The sequence below is a fragment of the Heloderma suspectum genome, chromosome 2, assembly GCF_057233095.1.
Source record: "Heloderma suspectum isolate Gila_16-S chromosome 2, 16-S_ref, whole genome shotgun sequence".
Lineage (NCBI taxonomy): Eukaryota > Metazoa > Chordata > Lepidosauria > Squamata > Helodermatidae > Heloderma > Heloderma suspectum.
Genome location: NC_139459.1, coordinates 356,661,132 through 356,677,871, shown reverse-complemented (window position 1 = coordinate 356,677,871; position 16,740 = coordinate 356,661,132). Strand labels below are relative to the sequence as shown.

Below are 16,740 nucleotides of genomic sequence, written 5' to 3'. Positions count from 1 at the left end.
ATGAATTTTTCTAGCTCCCCTTTTAAAAAAAAAAAAAAAAAGCTAAAGCAATCAAACCATATTCTGATCTAGGGATGTACGAATTGTGTGCCTTCCGTGCTGCTTGACTTCCGTGGTTTGCAGCCAGTGCTCCATACCGTTGTTCGCAAGCCCCCGGAATTCTCCTCCTTTTTTTCCGCTCCAAGAATTACGAAGATAAATCCGTAGCGACAGCCATAATTCTGCATAACTTCCATAAGAAATATTCATAGATATTTACGTTCCCCCCCCCCTGCCCTGAGATGTGCAGTAATTACTTTTAGCCAAAACACTTCCTCCTCTTTGGGGCTTCCCAAAACAAGGCTGCCCTGGGTGTGCCTGAATGATGCACTCTTGGTTTAAAGCAACGCTGTTTGAAAGAAAGAAAGAAAAAAACCTTTTAAAATGACCATGGTGGTCTGGAGCCCTACACGAGTATTATTCCCCCTGCTAGGCTTTTTATTTCCACATACAGCATGAATGGAAAGATCAGCAACCTTCTCTTTGTTTGAATATAAAGCACACTCTGCACATGCTCAGGGAATGGACAAAATGAGGAATAAACATACCAGGGAATATGAAGAACTATATTCTTCCATTATGTGTGTGTGTGTGTGTGTGTGGGGGGGAAATCTCCCTCAATCCAGCTGTTCCCTGTGGAAAAAAAAACCAAAAACCCATTCACCCAAGGGTCTTCTGAGATAACTAACAGGAGGTTTGATAATGAGCTGGATGTGGAAATACAAAGCTGAGCAGAGAGGAGAACCAACCCTGTGCATGTCTACTCAGAAGTAAGTCTTACTGAGTTCAATGCAACTTACTCCTACGCATGTCAGCACCCCACTTACCCCCAGCTCAGCTTTGTATTTCCACATCCAGCTCATTAGCAAACCTCGTGTTAGCTATCTCACTGGGTGACTTTGGGCTGGACTCTCACCACTGCACCACACTTGTTAAATGAAACTCATGGAGAAAAAGAGACAGTATAATGGAAAGTTCCTTCTGAAGCAGTCACACTTGTACAAATGCAGCATGAAGGGAAAGATCAGCAACCTTCTCTTCGTTTGAATAAAAAGTACACTCTGCACATGCTCAAGGAATGGACAAAATGAGGAATAAACATACCAGGGAATATGAAGAACTGTATTCTTCGTGTGTGTGTGTGTGTGTGTGTGTGTGTGTATAATTTCCCTCCATCCAGCTGTTCCCTGGAACCCCCCCCCCAATTCACACAAGGGCCTTCTGAGATAACTAACAGGAGGCTTGATCATGAGTTGGACGTGGAAATACAAAGCTGAGCTGGGGGCAAGTGGGGTGCTGACATGTGTAGGAGTAAGTTGCATTGAACTCAGTAAGACTTACTTCTGAGTAGACATGCACAGAGTTGGTTCTCCTCTCTGCTCAGCTTTGTATTTCCACACCCAGCTCATTATCAAACCTCCTGTTAGTTATCTCAGAAGACCCTTGGGAGAATGGGGGGGGGGGTTTCCAGGGAACAGCTGGATGGAGGGAGATTTCCCCCCCACACACACACACATAATGGAAGAATATAATTTGCGTATGCATGCTGTTGTTTTTTTAAAGTCAGACGTGATAGGCTACGTAAAGATTTACATAGCCTTTCAAGGCTTTTTTTTTTTTTAACACTGGAAATGGCGGCGGCGGCAGCCGGTTGGAAGACCGGCTGCTGCAGCCAGTGCTGCTGCAGCCGCCACTGGAGCCACCGCTGCCTGGAAGATCCTCCCCAGGTAAGTCTCATCTGGGGGGATCTGCGGGTGGGCAGGGGGGCAGGCCGTTCTGCCACGGAGTTCGGGGTGCCGAATGCACTGGCATTCGGCCTCACCGAGCTCCATGGCGGAATTCTCTGCCATCCCTAGGCGGAATGGCCTCCTGCCCCCCGCCCCCCCTGCGGACTCCCCCAGGACGGCACTTACCTAGGGTGGATTCGGTGGTGGCGGTTCCAGCGGCGGTGACGGTGGGTGCAGCAGCGGTGGTGGCGGGTGTGGCAGCGGCAGCGGCTGGTCTCCTGGCCAGCTGCGGCTACCATTGCCATCCTTCAAGGTGTGATAGGCTACGTAAGAATTTACGTAGCCTATCATGGCTAACCCCCCCAAAAAAACACCAGCGTACAGAAATGGCGGCTACGGCGGCCACCATTTGCGTTCTCTATTTTTTGTCGTTCTAACCTACATAAATATTTACATAGGCAATTATGGCAAAAGAAAAGGGAACCGCAAATAGCGCCCACTACGCTATTTGTGGTTCCCTTTTTTCCCCCGCCGTAATTGGCTCAGTAAATATTTACTTAGGCTAAAGCAGCGAAAAATAAAGAACGCAAATGGCGGCCACCGTAGCTGCCGCCATTTGCATACCTGGGGTTTTTTTTGGGGGGTTAGCCTTGATGGGCTATGTAAATTCTTACGTAGCCTATCACGGCTGCCTGGCTGGATGCAAATGGCGGCCTCTATGGAGGCCGCCATTTGCGTCTGCACCAGCCCATCCGCGGCCGGAAATCTGGCTGCGGACGGCCCTGGCCGGCTGCTCTGCAGACTGGCTGCGGAGCAGAGCCAGCCATCGAGGATTCTAGGGGGGAGGACTGGATCAACTCCCCCCCGTCGAGGATTCCAGGGGGATGGATGGAGCGCCTCCCCCCCCAGTGGATGCCCCGACCAGAACAGGTAAGTGATTCGCACATCCCTATTTGCTGCACCATTCCAGAGCCTACCGTTGGATGCCCCGATCCATAACTTCCAGCCCGGGGACCAGGTGCTGCCCTTCTTAGGTAGATTCTCATTATTGCCTTTATAGATGGCTAATAAAGACAGTTTAAGATCTGTATGGATTTCTGGTTTTAAAATTTCCCACAGTTTTGGAAAATCTCAGTCCAGAATTTTTGTATTATGACAAATTCCCACCACATGTGATAGAATGTACCCAGGAAATTATACCACCTCCAAAATTAGGGTTGATACTACTATAGATTCTATTCCATGTTACAGGATATAGATGCCATCTATGCACCACCTTTAGTGAGTTTTCCATAATTTTTACTGACACAGATTTGAAGGGTTGTTTGTGCAAAATGGTATTCCATTTTTTTTATCATCTAGTTTTTCTTTCAGGTCATTTTCCTCATGCCTCTTTTAGGTCTAAAGTAGTTAGTTCCCAGTAGCTATAGTTGGGAGGCTGCTCAGTATAGTGTATGTACAGAAACCCCAGCCCAGTATTTGGCCAAACACAGTACTGACACTTAAGAAATGCAGCCTAATGCCCAACCAGTATCCCTGGATATATGGGCCAACCACTCAGCAAGCAATCTTGTAATAATTAGCATTTGGTCACAGACCTAGGACACAAATTCAGCAGTTATAATTCCATCAACCACACTAGACTGAGAGAGTGCCTCATAATTGGATTAGGCACTGTCGTCAGGAACTAGAAAAGGAACGCACCCCAGGCATAGAGTGGCTCCCTTCCAGATGTTACATGATTATTAATAAGTATGGTAGCTGGACAGAGCTTTCCCCAACCTTAAACATCATAATCCCCTAGATGAAGTAAATAAATGATAATCAGCTTGTTTCAACTTAACATGATAGAAAAAATATGTGTTTGATATTGTATGCACCTCTTCTCATCGATTAAATGTTGTCTTTCATTGACCTATTGAAACTAAAGAAGGAACATAATTTAGGCAGACTTTCATTCCAGCAAGCGGGGAGGGAACCCTCCACAGTAAAGAACTACATTGAAAAGTCCCTATTTGGAGGAATGATTCGGTGACCTGGCTATACACCAGACAAACATCTTATGAATAATGATATATAATGGATGTAATGTTATGTAATAAAAATTATACGAATTGTTATATTGTTGGAAGTTTTGTCTTATGCTGAAGGATTGAATAGTTTGTGTGTTTTTAGAATGCCTAATGTAGAAGTTGTGGAAATGCTTGTATTATATAAAGAGTAATACACTGTCTAAATGCCTTTGAAACATCAAGAGTGTTCAAAAACCCTAGCTATAGTCTCTAAAAAAGGATGATCAAGATGAGGAAAACCAAGGAGAGGGTGTGGCAAATATTTGCTCTATAATTTTTTACAAGACTCCTCCACCAACCTACATAATTGGCTACCTTGCAAATATTTATCCTAAGAGATATTAGTCTTCCACACCTATCTCAGAAGTTACTATTTTCATAAAAAATGAATGACATGTTAAGAATTGTATTTCTATATTAATTTGAATAATATAGGGTCACCTCTGCCAAGGAAACTATAATCAAGTTGAAAGACACCTTAGACAGGTACATCTTGGAACATTCATGGCTGGAGAGGACTTTGGTAACTGTACAGTTTTTAGTGTCATATTTAATACATCAAGGATTTGTTTCTACACTGAAGATCAATTGAACTTTGCTGAACTTCTTCTTCTTCAGTGACCCATGAAATAGCGACATTACTGAGTCACACCAACTTGTTTTTTCCAGCTGTACACATGCACAAGGACCCACACAGAGAGTCAGTGACATTGCAGGAGTGGGCCTTGCTCCCTGATAATTATCAAGATCATGGTGATTTATTTTCTTTCTGACCAAAGCTCAAGGGATCCTGATGCAAGAATCCTCAAACCAAGAGCAACACTTGGTAACTTCTCATATACAAAACCCAAACAGCTGGTGCATAAAAAAGACCCCCTGAGCCACTGAGAGCCTGGGGTGGGATTTAGGGAAGGCAGGGACTGTGCCAGTGTGAGGTTTAAGATCACCCCCTCCAGATCTGAAGCCGTGGCTGGGCTCCATCTTCACCAGCACAGTCTCTGCAGCTGTGCTCTTGCGAAAGGCTCTGGCTTCCGGTTCACTGTCTCTGAGACTAGTCACAAGCATGTCTGTGTGTGTAGGAAAGGGAGACAGAGGCAGAGAGAATCTCCAGCATGATGCGGTGGCTGCTGCTAATTCTTACACTGCTGCCACTGCTGCCCTGCGCTGTCTGGAGAATGAGAAAGACGAAATGCCCACTGAATGTGAGAAGGGATCGGGAAACATCCTTCAATTATTACAGGGGAGGAGACTACCTAATCAGTGGAATTATATCGACAACCACTACTATATCTGGACCATTCGTCTTTTTCAAGCCTCCCTTTCACAGTTTTACCTTGTAAGTGATAAGGTGCCTGACTCCAAATTCACACTTTCCGGGTGTCCCTTCTTAGCAGGGACAGTGGCTCTCTCTTGGTGGAAGCTGCCCTTGGCAAGTCATGTAAATCATGTCTCTATTTTGGCGCATTTTACTTCAGGGAAAAAACTCCTGGGGAGGATGCAGAAATGCTCAGGCACCATCCAGGTAGTGCACAGCCTGCCCCGTCAAGCCCTCCAGCTTGTGAGGTTCATTCTGAGTTCTTCAGTGAGGATCAGCATCAGCACCAGAAATCCTTGGGCAGCTGCCAGCAGTGGTGCAGTTAGGGCTGGACCTTGGGGCCAGAGCCTGGGGCCCTGAAGCCTAGGGGCACCTCAAACAACTGCCCAGAGAAGAGAGGGTGATGGGTGTGGCAGCAAACAGGCCTGGAAAAGGCACCTGAGCTGACATGGACCACAGCACCCTTTCTTATTTTGACAAGCATGTTGTAGTCATGGGGCTGTAGGCAACTGGCCATAAACGTACATGGTTACAGATGCTTATTTATTATTTTAAATTTAAAATGTATTCATCTTTTCCACAACAAAATAGTGCTTGTTCCAGAATAAAAATGTTTGTCTTCAAGGCAGCATTTTGTCCTCAAGGCAGCATTTTGTTCCTGTAGTCATGATGGTGCAATGATTAAGTGAGTTTGAAAATTCGTGTGTGTGTGTTTCTTTATCAGGCCTCTGTTGTGAAATTGATAAACAATCTCCTAATTATTCTTTTTTATTTTAAATATCCTTGGAGATACTAAAAATCAAATAAGCAAAAGATATCATAATCAATTTACTTTTATAACTCAGAGGTATTTTTAATGGGGCAGCATATAGAAATTATATACCAAATTTCCAGTGGATGTTCTGGAGGTAGGGATGTACGAAAGTCACTTACCTTTTTGCAGCTTTGATTTGTGGTTGGGGGGGAGGCGATCCATCCCTCCCCCCAGAATCCTCCCTGGCCAGCTGTCCTCCGCAGCGGCTCCATGGAGCCACCAGCCAGGGCCATCCACAGCTGGAGTTCCGGCCATGGCTGGCTGCTATGGCCACAAATGGCAGCCACCATAGCGGCCGCCATTTGTGTCCTGCCAGGCTGCCGTGATAGGCTACGTAAGTATTTATGTAGCCTATGACGGCAAAGTGCAGGGGCGCAAACAGCGGCCACTACGCCATTTGCGCCGCTGCTCTTTCCATGATAGGTTACGTAAATACTTACGTAGCCTATCACGGTAAAGGCAGCTACACAAACGGTGTAGCGGCCGCCATTTGCATCCCTGCTCTTTGCCATGATAGGCTATGTAAATACTTACATAGCCTATCATGGCAGCCTGGCAGGACGCAAATAACGGCTGCTACGGCGGCTACCATTTGCAGCCGCCGCAGCCGGCCAACAGACCAGCTGCCGCCGCCGGAGGTGCCGCTGCCAGAACATCTGCCCCAGGTAAGCTTCGTCCCAGGGGGGATTCTGTGGGGTAGCGGGGGGTGGGAGGCCGTTCCACCATGGGTTTCGGGGGGACTCACTGAAATCCATGGTGGAATTCTCCGCCATCCCTATCTGGAGGGTTTGTGGACTACAGGTCATGCCTGCTCTCTTAACTACTTCCAGAGGGGTGGCTGTCTTAATCTGATAGAGGCAGCAAAAAGAGCAAAGGTGTTGGCAAAAGCATCTGATGAACTGGCCTCTGGTCCATGAAAGCTTATGCAATAAAAGAATTTCATTGGTCTTTAGCATCCTACTAGAGTCTGTGCTGTTCTCTCTCTTAACTTGAGCATCAGAAAAGAAGTGTTTTAAGATGACTTCACAGCAGTAAGGTAATGCCAATGATTATAAATAAGAACCACATTTGGGACCTGCAACAAAACTGCCCATACAAATCTATAGTGTGACCACTCTTTGAATACTGTGTACAGCTCTGGTCACCACACCTAAAAAACGATAATGTAGAGCTGGAGAAAGTGCAGAAAAGGCCAACAAAAATCATCAGGCTGGAGCATCTCCCCTGTGAGGGAAGGTTACAGAAGTTGGGATTGTTTAGCTTGGGAAAAAGGCAAGTAAGGGAAGACATGATAGAGGTGTGCAACATTATGCACAGTGTGGAGAATGTGGACAGGGAGACATTGTTCTCCCTCTCTCAAAATACTAGAACCTGGGGTCTTCCCATGAAGATGATTGGTAGGAGATTCAGGACAGATAAAAGGATGGACTTCTTCACACAGTGCATAGTTAAACTATGGAATTCACTACCACAAGATGTAGTGATGGCCACCAATTTGGATGGTTTTAAAAGTGGATTGGGAAAATTCATGGAGGAGAGGGAATGAATGGCTACTAGCTCCAGTAGTTATATGCTTCCTCCAGTATCAGAGGCAGTATGCCTATGAACTCCCGTTGCTGGGGAACATGGGTGGGAGGATGCTATTTACGTATGTCTTGCTTGTGGGTTTCCCATGGGCAGCTGGTTGGCGACTGTGTGAACAGAATGCTGGGCTAGATAGACCCTTCGTCTGATCCAGCATGGCTCTTCTTCCATCCTTATTGAAATAAATGCTCACTCCAGAAAAGCAGTTCTCCTGCTCAAGGTGCCAGCCAGCCTTGCTCTCCTCCTGGGTATTCCATTCTCTTTCCCCCATCCTTTGCCATTTTGCTTTTCAGACTGACACTCCTGCTCAGTCATCACTGGACCATGTGTGTGCGTATCGGCGCTAAGGGTTTTGTTTGTTTTTTAAGCTCTGTTGTACTTTTGCAGACTTCGGGGTTTCTCCAAGTAACCTCTCCCTCCCCCTTGTTTCTCAGTGGCTCCATTTTAGCTCCATGTCTGCCATCACTCACCACCTGAATTATAGTTAGAGGGAATTATAATATCTGCAGTTTAGTGTGCTGGGAAAAAAGAGGAGATCCACAATATATTCGGTGGAAATGTGCTGTAACCTTCTCATAATTTTTAAATGAAGGCAAGTGTTCCTGTAAGTTTACTGAGGCATCTGTTTCACAAGCAAGTGCAAGCAGGCTACTCCAGAATGCATGAATGTGGCATATAGAGCAGGAAGAAAAGAGTAGGGGTGGACGAAAGTCACTTACCTGTCGTCGAAGGCCGTTCGCGGTGGGGGGGAGGCGCTTTGCTGCTCCCCCCGCGAAGTTCAGGCCGGGGGGGGAGGCTTCCCGCCTCGCCTGGCCGAAATTCAGGCCGGGGAGGAGGCGCCTCGCCTCGCCCGGCCGCGAACGTGAAAGTAAAAACAAAAAACAAAAAGTGCCCCCTGATAGGCTACGTGATGATTCACTTAGCCTATCACGGCTAGATCTGCAAAGTCAGCCATGATAGGCTACGTGAATCGTCACGTAGCCTATCACGGGTGACTTAAAAAAAAAAAAAGCGCGTACGCGAATGGCAGCCCCCATAGGGAGCCGCCATTCGCGTTCCTTATTTAGTCGCTGTAGTCTACGTAAATGTTTACGTAGACTACGGCGAAAATAAGGGCAACGCAAATAGCGTTGCCCTTATTTTCGCCGTAGTCTATGTAAACATTTACGTAGACTACAGCGACCAAATAAGGAACGGGAATGGCGGCTCCCTACGGGGGCCGCCATTATCCGTACACTCTTTTTTTTTTTTTTTTTAAGTCACCCGTGATAGGCTACGTGACGATTCACGTAGCCTATGACGGCTGACTTTGCAGATCTAGCCGTGATAGGCTATGTTAATCGTCACGTAGCCTATCAGGGGGCTTTTTTTTTTTTCTTTCATTGCAATGGTGGCGGCGGCAGCTGGTCGAAAGACCGGCTGCTGCTCCCGCCTCGCTCGAACACCCGCCGAACCGCCGGCCGGACCAGCCACTGGGAGGGACATTTGCCAAAGGTAAGTCCCGTCCCGGGGGGGGTGCGGGGGGTGCGGGGGGGTGCGGAGGATTTCTCCCTGAAACTTGTTCGGGGGGCCGAACACGTTGGTGCTCGGCCCCCGAAGTTTCGGGGAGAAATTCTCCGCCATCCCTAGAAAAGAGCCTTCGGTATTACAGGGCCACAATGGTGGCTCAGCCCTATGTTAAGGGTGAGTTGGATGAATCACATTCCGCCGTTATACCCAGAAATTGGGGGCAGTAGGTTCTATGGCTTATTCTGAGAAAATGGCTGAACAGATCAATCTGAAACCTGGCCATGTAGGAGAGGTCTGCTTGAGGATCATCCTTGGCCAGTTTGAGGCAGAACGGTAAAGAATTTTTTATTTATACAAGTTTATATACAAGTGACCTCCAGCAGTTTGACATGTATTTCCTTGAGGTCCCCCCCACAGTCTTACATGGGATTCACTTTGTAGTAACAACTCTCCCATTTGTACAGCACCTTTTGGAAAACATTTTACCATCTTAGGTAAGGAAGAATGTGCAGTAGGTGCAGTGCCCCTAGAAGCTGTATAAGGTATTTGTAGGATTTTTAACAAGGGTGACTTTTCACCCGGTGGAGTGTATGGCGTCCATAAGGTCGAATCTGCAAGGTGGGAGGGAACATAGAAGGTGGTGTGAGGCAGGCAGCCATGGCAGCAGCTCAGCCTTTCTCGACCCCGGTGAGCCACTGTGGGCAGATGCTTTCGGAGGGGAGAGAAAGATGCAGAGCTTGCGGAGGAAGATGGGGCCCTTCCGCCAGTTGCCAGTCAGTGGATACTTGACAGCCAATCATCAGCAAAGGAGGCTTTCAATCACTTCAGAGTCCTGGACTGCACAGCTAGGGCCAGGTTTTATTTTAAGAACTAACCTACCTTTTGGGAACGTATCACTCTTGGACTCCCTTGGCCGCCGCCATTTGTGTATGCGCTTTTTTTTTTTTTAAAGTCACCCGTGATAGGCTATGTGACGATTTATGTAGCCTATCACGGATGACTTTGGAAATCTAGCCATGGTAGGCTACGTAAATCATCATGTAGCCTATCACGGGGTCTTTTTTTTTTTTTTACTTTTTGTTTTGTGGCCAGGGAGACGGGGTGCTTCTCCCCGGCCTGAATTTTGGCCAGGCAAGGCGGGAAGCCTCCCCCCCCTTGCCTGAACTTTGAGGGGAAAAGCAAATGCCTCCCCCCCACCGCGAAGCCAAGCAGGGAAAGGTAAGTGACTTTCGTACTTCCCTATTTTTTACCCACTTCCTTTCCCCCTCCCCTTGCCCCCTCCTTCTCCCCATATCTGAGGGGTTCATCACACAGAGCTTTTGTCCTGCTATTGAGATGGCTCTGTCACAGAAGTTTGTGGGCTCTTTAGATGTCGCCGTTACCCTCCAGGGTGTCTCCCACAATTTTCCCCAGCCTATCCTGTGTTTTCCCCAAATGCTATAAATGTGGTATCTCTTCCAGCCCACAGAACAGGAGCGCTATGACCTCCCCGTCAAATTCTCCAGTAGCAGGAGAAACTGCTGTTTCAGGTATGATCTTTGAAGCGTGGAACTTGTGAAGCTTCACAACTTCAAAGCTTCGAAGATCATGCCTCAATTAGAAAAAAAAAATTGTGGAGAAGCCCCGATTCTGTGAGGATAACACCTGAATTTGTTTAAAAAAACATCCAGAGCAGGGGATAGGAGGGGGTAAAACTTAATCTCATTGAAGGGATACAACAACCCCCTGCTCAGTTCAGAAAGCCTGATTCCCAGGCAGTCTACCATCCAAGCACTTACCGGGACAGACCCTGCTTAGCTTTCGAGATCAGACAAGCGAGCACACATCCAGCCCTTTGCTTGTTGCTAAGGAGAGAGGGGCTGCTGAGGAAGCTATGCATTCGGTAGCCGGAAGAAGACATGGGGCCGTCGAGAGCTGTGATTGGACAGGAGGGAAATGCAAACACCGCCGCATATGGACAGGCGGGGTAGGGGACTACGACTGGATATGATAGCGAAGGCGTAAAATCAGAGCACGTTAAGGGGAAATACCGGGGTATTAGGGTATTGAAAGCGGGAACACGGAAGTGGGAAATTCCGGTTCCAATTTGAGGCGGCTACTGCGTAGTGTGAAAGGCGGGCAGTGAAACCTCATTGGAAGCGAAAAAAGGCAGTAAGTGTAGATCCAGCCCAAGAATCGCCCACCAATTGCAACTCCTGCCTCCGCTCAAGTCTTGCTGAGGAAGGTGGCAGGTGTCTGCCATGTAAATGCTTGAGCACATTTCTCAGTTGGAGGGAGAACAGGGCAAAATGCCTCCCTGAAACAAAGTGAGACACATCTGATCCCCCGCCGCACCAAGCTCAGGAGCAACGTCTTCTGTTGATTCAGAGCACCCCCTTAGGTTAAGTGGGGCTTACTCCCACGTAAGTGTGCTGAGGTTTGCAGACTTATGGCACAATCTTACATGTCTACTCAGAAGTAAGTCAGGGGTTTCCTGGGGGCTGCGAGAAAAGCAGAAGTTAAGATATGAAAACAAGAACGCCCCCCCCGCTCCTTTGCACACATGCCAGGGAGGGAGAAAGGCACTCCCTCAGTTCAAACCACAGGGGTGCCATGTAAAGAAGCCTTTCCTAATCCTGCAAAGAAACCAAAAGCAGGACGCTCTGCAAAGGATGTGGATTTTTGCAGTGGGTTTGCTTAATGTAGAAAAATCCTGAGTCTTCCATTATCTTTCATTGATCTCGCTCCTCTTCTTGCTCCTTTTCCTCTTTTCACAGAGGAAAAGCAGAACACAATAGGGTAATTTGACAGCTCATTAATCATAGAATCATAGAATAGTAGGGTTGGAAGGGGCCTACAAGGCCATCGAGTCCAACCCCCTGCTCAATGCAGGAATCCAAGTCAGAGCATCCCTGACAGATGGCTGTCCAGCCTCGTCTTGAAGGCCTCCAGTGTGGGAGAGCCCACCACCTCCCCAGGTAATTGGTTGCATTGTTGTATTGCTCTAACAGTCAGGACGTTTTTCCTGATGTTCAGCCGGAATCTGGCTTCCTGTAACTTGAGCCCGTTATTCTGTGTCCTGCACTCTGGGATGATCGAGAAGAGATCCTGGCCTTCCTCTCTGTGTCAACCTTTCCAGTCCTTGAAGAGTGCTATCATATCTCCCCTCAGTCTTCTCTTCTCAAGGCTAAACATGCCCAGTTCTTTCAGTCTGTCTTCATAGGGCTTTGTTTCCAGTCCCCTGATCATCTTCGTTGCCCTCCTCTGAACCCTCTCCAGTTTGTCTGCATCCTTCTTAAAATGTGGTGCCCAGAACTGGACACAGTACTCCAGATGAGGCCGAACCAGTGCTGAGTAGAGGGGAACTAGTACTTCCCAGGATTTGGAAGCTATGCTTCTATTAATGCAGCCCAAAATAGCATTTGCCTTTTTTGCAGCCACATCACATTATTGGCTCATATTCAGCTTGTGATCGACAACAATTCCAAGATCCTTCTTGCTTGTAGTGTTGTTGAGCCATGTATCCCCCATCTTGTAACTGTGCATTTGGTTTCTTTTTCCTTGGTGCAGAACTTGGCATTTATCCCTATTAAATGTCATTCTGTTGTTTTCTGCCCAGCGCTCCAGTCTATCCAGATCACTTTGAATTTTGTTTCTGTCTTCCAGGGAATGAGCTATCCCACCCAATTTTGTGTCATCTGCAGATTTTATCAGCATTCCCTGAACCTCCTCCTCCAAGTCATTAATAAAAATGTTGAAGAGCACTGGGCCCAGGACTGAGCCATGCGGTACCCTGCTCATTACATCTCCATTATCTGCAATCTATTTAAAAGTGGAACAAAGGGTCTTTAGTGTAGGGATGTCAGAGAATTCCGCCACGGATCTCGGTGAGGCTGAATGACAGTGCATTCGGCCCCCCGAAATCCGTGGCAGATCGAAGCCCCCCACCCCCGCACCCCACGAAAGGCACGCGAAACGGAGTACTTACCTTCTGCCGTCCATGCTGACTTGCAAAGGGCGGCCGCGTCTGCAGCTGCCATTCACTTCATCATTATAGCCGTGATAGGCTACGTAAATAATTATGTAGCCTATCACGGCTAATGCAGGGACCCCATTTGCATCCCTGCGAAGGACGTGATAGGCTACGTAAGTATTTACGTAGCCTATAATGGCAAAAAAAACCCAACAACAGCGAAAGCAAATGGCGGCGGCTACAGCGTCCGCCATTTGCATTCCCTTTTTTTTGCCGTTTTAGCCTACGTAAATATTTACACAGGCTATTACGGCAAAAAAAAAAGGGGGGAACGCAAATGGCAGCCACTACGCTATTTGCGTTCCCTTTTTTTTTCCCGTAATAGCCTACGTAAATATTTATGTAGGCTAAAGCAGCAAAAAAAAAAGGGAACTCAAATGGCAGATGCCGTAGCTGCCGCCATTTGCTTTCACTGTTTGTTTTTTTTTTCCGTGATAGGCTACATAAATACTTACATAGCCTATCACAGCAAAATACAGGGACGCAAATGGCGGCAGCTATGGCCGCCGCCATTTGCGTCCCTGCAGGCTGCCCAGAGGCTGGATGCCCAGTTGCGGGCATGCCTGGCTGGTGGCTCTGCGGAATCTCTGCTGAGTGGAGCCAGCCAGAGAGAATTTTGGGGGGTGGGACAGAGTGCCTCCCCCCTACCGTGAATGTCACCCTTCGAAAAGGTAAGTGACTTTCGTACATCCCTACTTTAGTGTAGGAAATGCCCTGGAAGGTCACGTTGTCATCTAAAGAGCCTGCAAACTTCAGTGATGGAGCGATCTCAATTGCAGGGTAAAAGCTCCGTGTGAAGGAGCCCACAGTAGTGGATTATGAAGAAAGATGAGGGAGATAAGAAGGGAACAGGGCCATTCCACCAGCCTGACTGACAGTCTCCTTAATTTTCTCCTCTTTCTAATGTGAGGGAATGGACAGGACAAGGGCTGATGTTGTGCTACTGCCAGCACAACATCATGCATGGAGGTAGCGCGACATTGTGCACTGTTGTGCCCTCTGGATTTGGAGCCGCATTGCAGCAATCGCTCTGTGCCTGGGCCTGACTCACAGAGAGGCAAACCATGATTCTTTAAGACATTTGATCATGTGCAGAATGGAATTTCCCCCTAAATGAGTCACCACAATACTTTGTGGAATAGGTTCTCCGCTCGGGGAGTGTACCGTCTTTTCAAGGTTCTGAGGTCCAAAACATGTTGTTGTTGTTTTTAAGAGAAGCAACATATTTAAGACTAGAAACCAGTTTTGATGTCCTGCTCATTCCTTTCTCATATCTTCTCATGGAATTTGTTCCTCTCCAAGCTCTGTAATCCATTCCACAAGGTCCCCTGTGCCCGCCCCGCAAGGGTGATATTATGATGGAGATTAAGATTACAGTGAGAGTTTAGGAAGATAAATATTTACTACTTATATAAAGCATGTGGAATGATTTGGAGTCCTTTGTATACATTGCCTTGCCTAATTGCTCAAATCAATGACAAGGCTTTTTACTACGTGGCCAATGACATGAACTAACACTGCAATACTATGAGAGGCTTCTCTGCCCTAACCTCAGGCCTTACGTATCGCTTCCATTTGTGTAGGTGTGCATAGAGTTATAGGATGAAGTTCAGTAACCTATGAAGTCCAAAGTTTCGATCCTTCCAGTGCCAAAAACTAAAAAAAAATAAAAAAATACTGCAAATAAGACACTCTTTTTCAGCTCTTTCGTTCATTCCACTCCATGAGGGTATATTAACCTACTATACAGGAGTTTTCTTTCAGGATTACGAAACTAACCAAAAACCCATGGAGGAGATGTGCAGGAGGAGCAAAGAGGAATGCTTTATCCTGTACTAAGCAGGGGGTTGGACTAGATGATCTTCAAGGTCCCTTCCAACTCTATCATTATGTGAGTGGTGGATTAGATGCCAGTTGGGCATTTGTAATGTGGAATGGTAGCTTCAGCTGCATAGACACTGTGTGGCTATTCCTGCAAACACTTTGCCACTGACAGCCCTCTAGCTCCAAGGTAGTGGTGGAGCTGGAACTAACCACAGCATAGGGTGCCATACCACGTGCATATTGCCTAAATAGCACATCTGTTAAGGGTGTGGCCTTTAACAACTGTAATTTCCCGGTGTTTTGGAGCTTGGGTGAACATGGAAAGCCCTGAACAGAACATGTTCGACAGAAGGTTTTTGTTTGTTTGTTTATTGAATTGTATTTTATAGGAGTGATTAGTTCTATCTATGCTATGAGCTAGCTTTGAGCGCAAAATGTATTCTTGGAACTGGGTCAAGGTAGGGATGGTGGAGAATTCTGCCACGGACTCCAATGAGGCCAGATTAGGGATGTTGGAGAAATCCTGCACAGACCCCAATGAGGTTTGATACTATTGAATCTGGGCCCCCAAAGTCCGTGGAGGATCAGATCTCTTACCTGCAAGAGGAATCCTTACTGGCTGGATCCTCCCTGCCAGTCGGCTCTGGAGCAGATTAACTGCGGCTGCAAATGGCGTCTGGGATGCCATTTGCAGCCGTAAAGGCCTTAGTTTCAGGTAAATGCAGCTGTAAATGGCTGCATTTACCTTAAACTAAGGCCTTTATGGCTGCAAATGGCGTCCTGGATGCCATTTGCGTCTGTGCTTTTGATTAACGCGATAGGCTACGCAAATATTCGCATAGCCTGTCATGTAAAAGCAGGGACTCTTTGCCATGATAGGCTACATAAAGATTTACGTAGCCTATCATGGCAAAGAGCAGGGATGCAAATGGTGTCTGCTATGCCAGACACCATTTGCGTCTGCAGACCGGCAGTAGACGGAATTCCGGCAGTGGATGGACCCGGCCGGTGGCTCTGCAGACTTGCCGTGGAGCAGAGCTGGCCAGGGAGGATTTCAGGGGGAGGCATGGATCACCTCCCTCCCCCGCGGACCCCCCAGGGGACTCGGGTGAGTGGGGTTCATACACCCCTAGTCAAGGGAGGTTGCTGCAGTTGCATTAGTTACTTCTTGGAAGCAAACAGCTCCTTAACTTAGGAAAGGGAGGAAGTTTGCTGCTGAAGTTATCTGAAAGCCTGGCTTTGTCAGAGAGAAGTCCTCCACAAGGTAGGTGAAGGATATACAACTAGATCTGAAGCTCCTGTTTGAGTCCATCTGCCTCGATATTTATTTAAGAGCTGCTGTTAGGTAGAGTGCTATCAACATCCAAGATTTTTGACATGGTTGAGAAGAGAGATCTCATCAGAATGAGAAGACTGCCAAACATGTTTATGCATGGCCCTTAACGGCCATAATTTCCTGGCCTTTTGCAGCTTAGTGAGCATGCAAACCCTAAACCAAAAGGTTTTTTTTGTTTATTGAATTCTCTTGACAGCTGTTATGAAAGCACCAATAATCCCAGGATCAGCTCTGATGCTTTCTGTTCTCAATTCAACTTAGAAACAGGGCTAAACTGAACATGACACAAAATGTGTTTTTCCATTTGATGGATTCAGTTTAGAAACAAACAAATAGATCCTGGGGAGGGTGGACAATTAGGCTCAAAACTCCTAGGGCTGGAGAAGGGAGTTTAACCCTTTCCCTCCATGCCATGGTGTTGACAAAAGTTGGTCCCCTAACCCTGCTATTTTCATTGGAAGAAAACTCCCATTCGCATCAGTTGAATGAGAGTGTAGTTCTAAGAGAT

At 47.1% G+C, this 16,740-nt stretch overlaps 1 protein-coding gene across 1 annotated transcript in view; it reads left to right on the top strand.

The window, feature by feature from the left end:
* The first annotated feature begins 9,310 nt into the window (after positions 1 to 9,310).
* The window catches only part of LOC146355533 (vomeronasal type-2 receptor 26-like), a 60,984-nt gene continuing 53,554 nt past the window's right edge, over positions 9,311 to 16,740 (top strand). The window contains exon 1 of the mRNA XM_084829930.1: positions 9,311 to 9,393. Coding sequence (XP_084686056.1) covers positions 9,311 to 9,393 — 83 coding nt within the window. The remainder of the gene's footprint in view (positions 9,394 to 16,740) is intronic.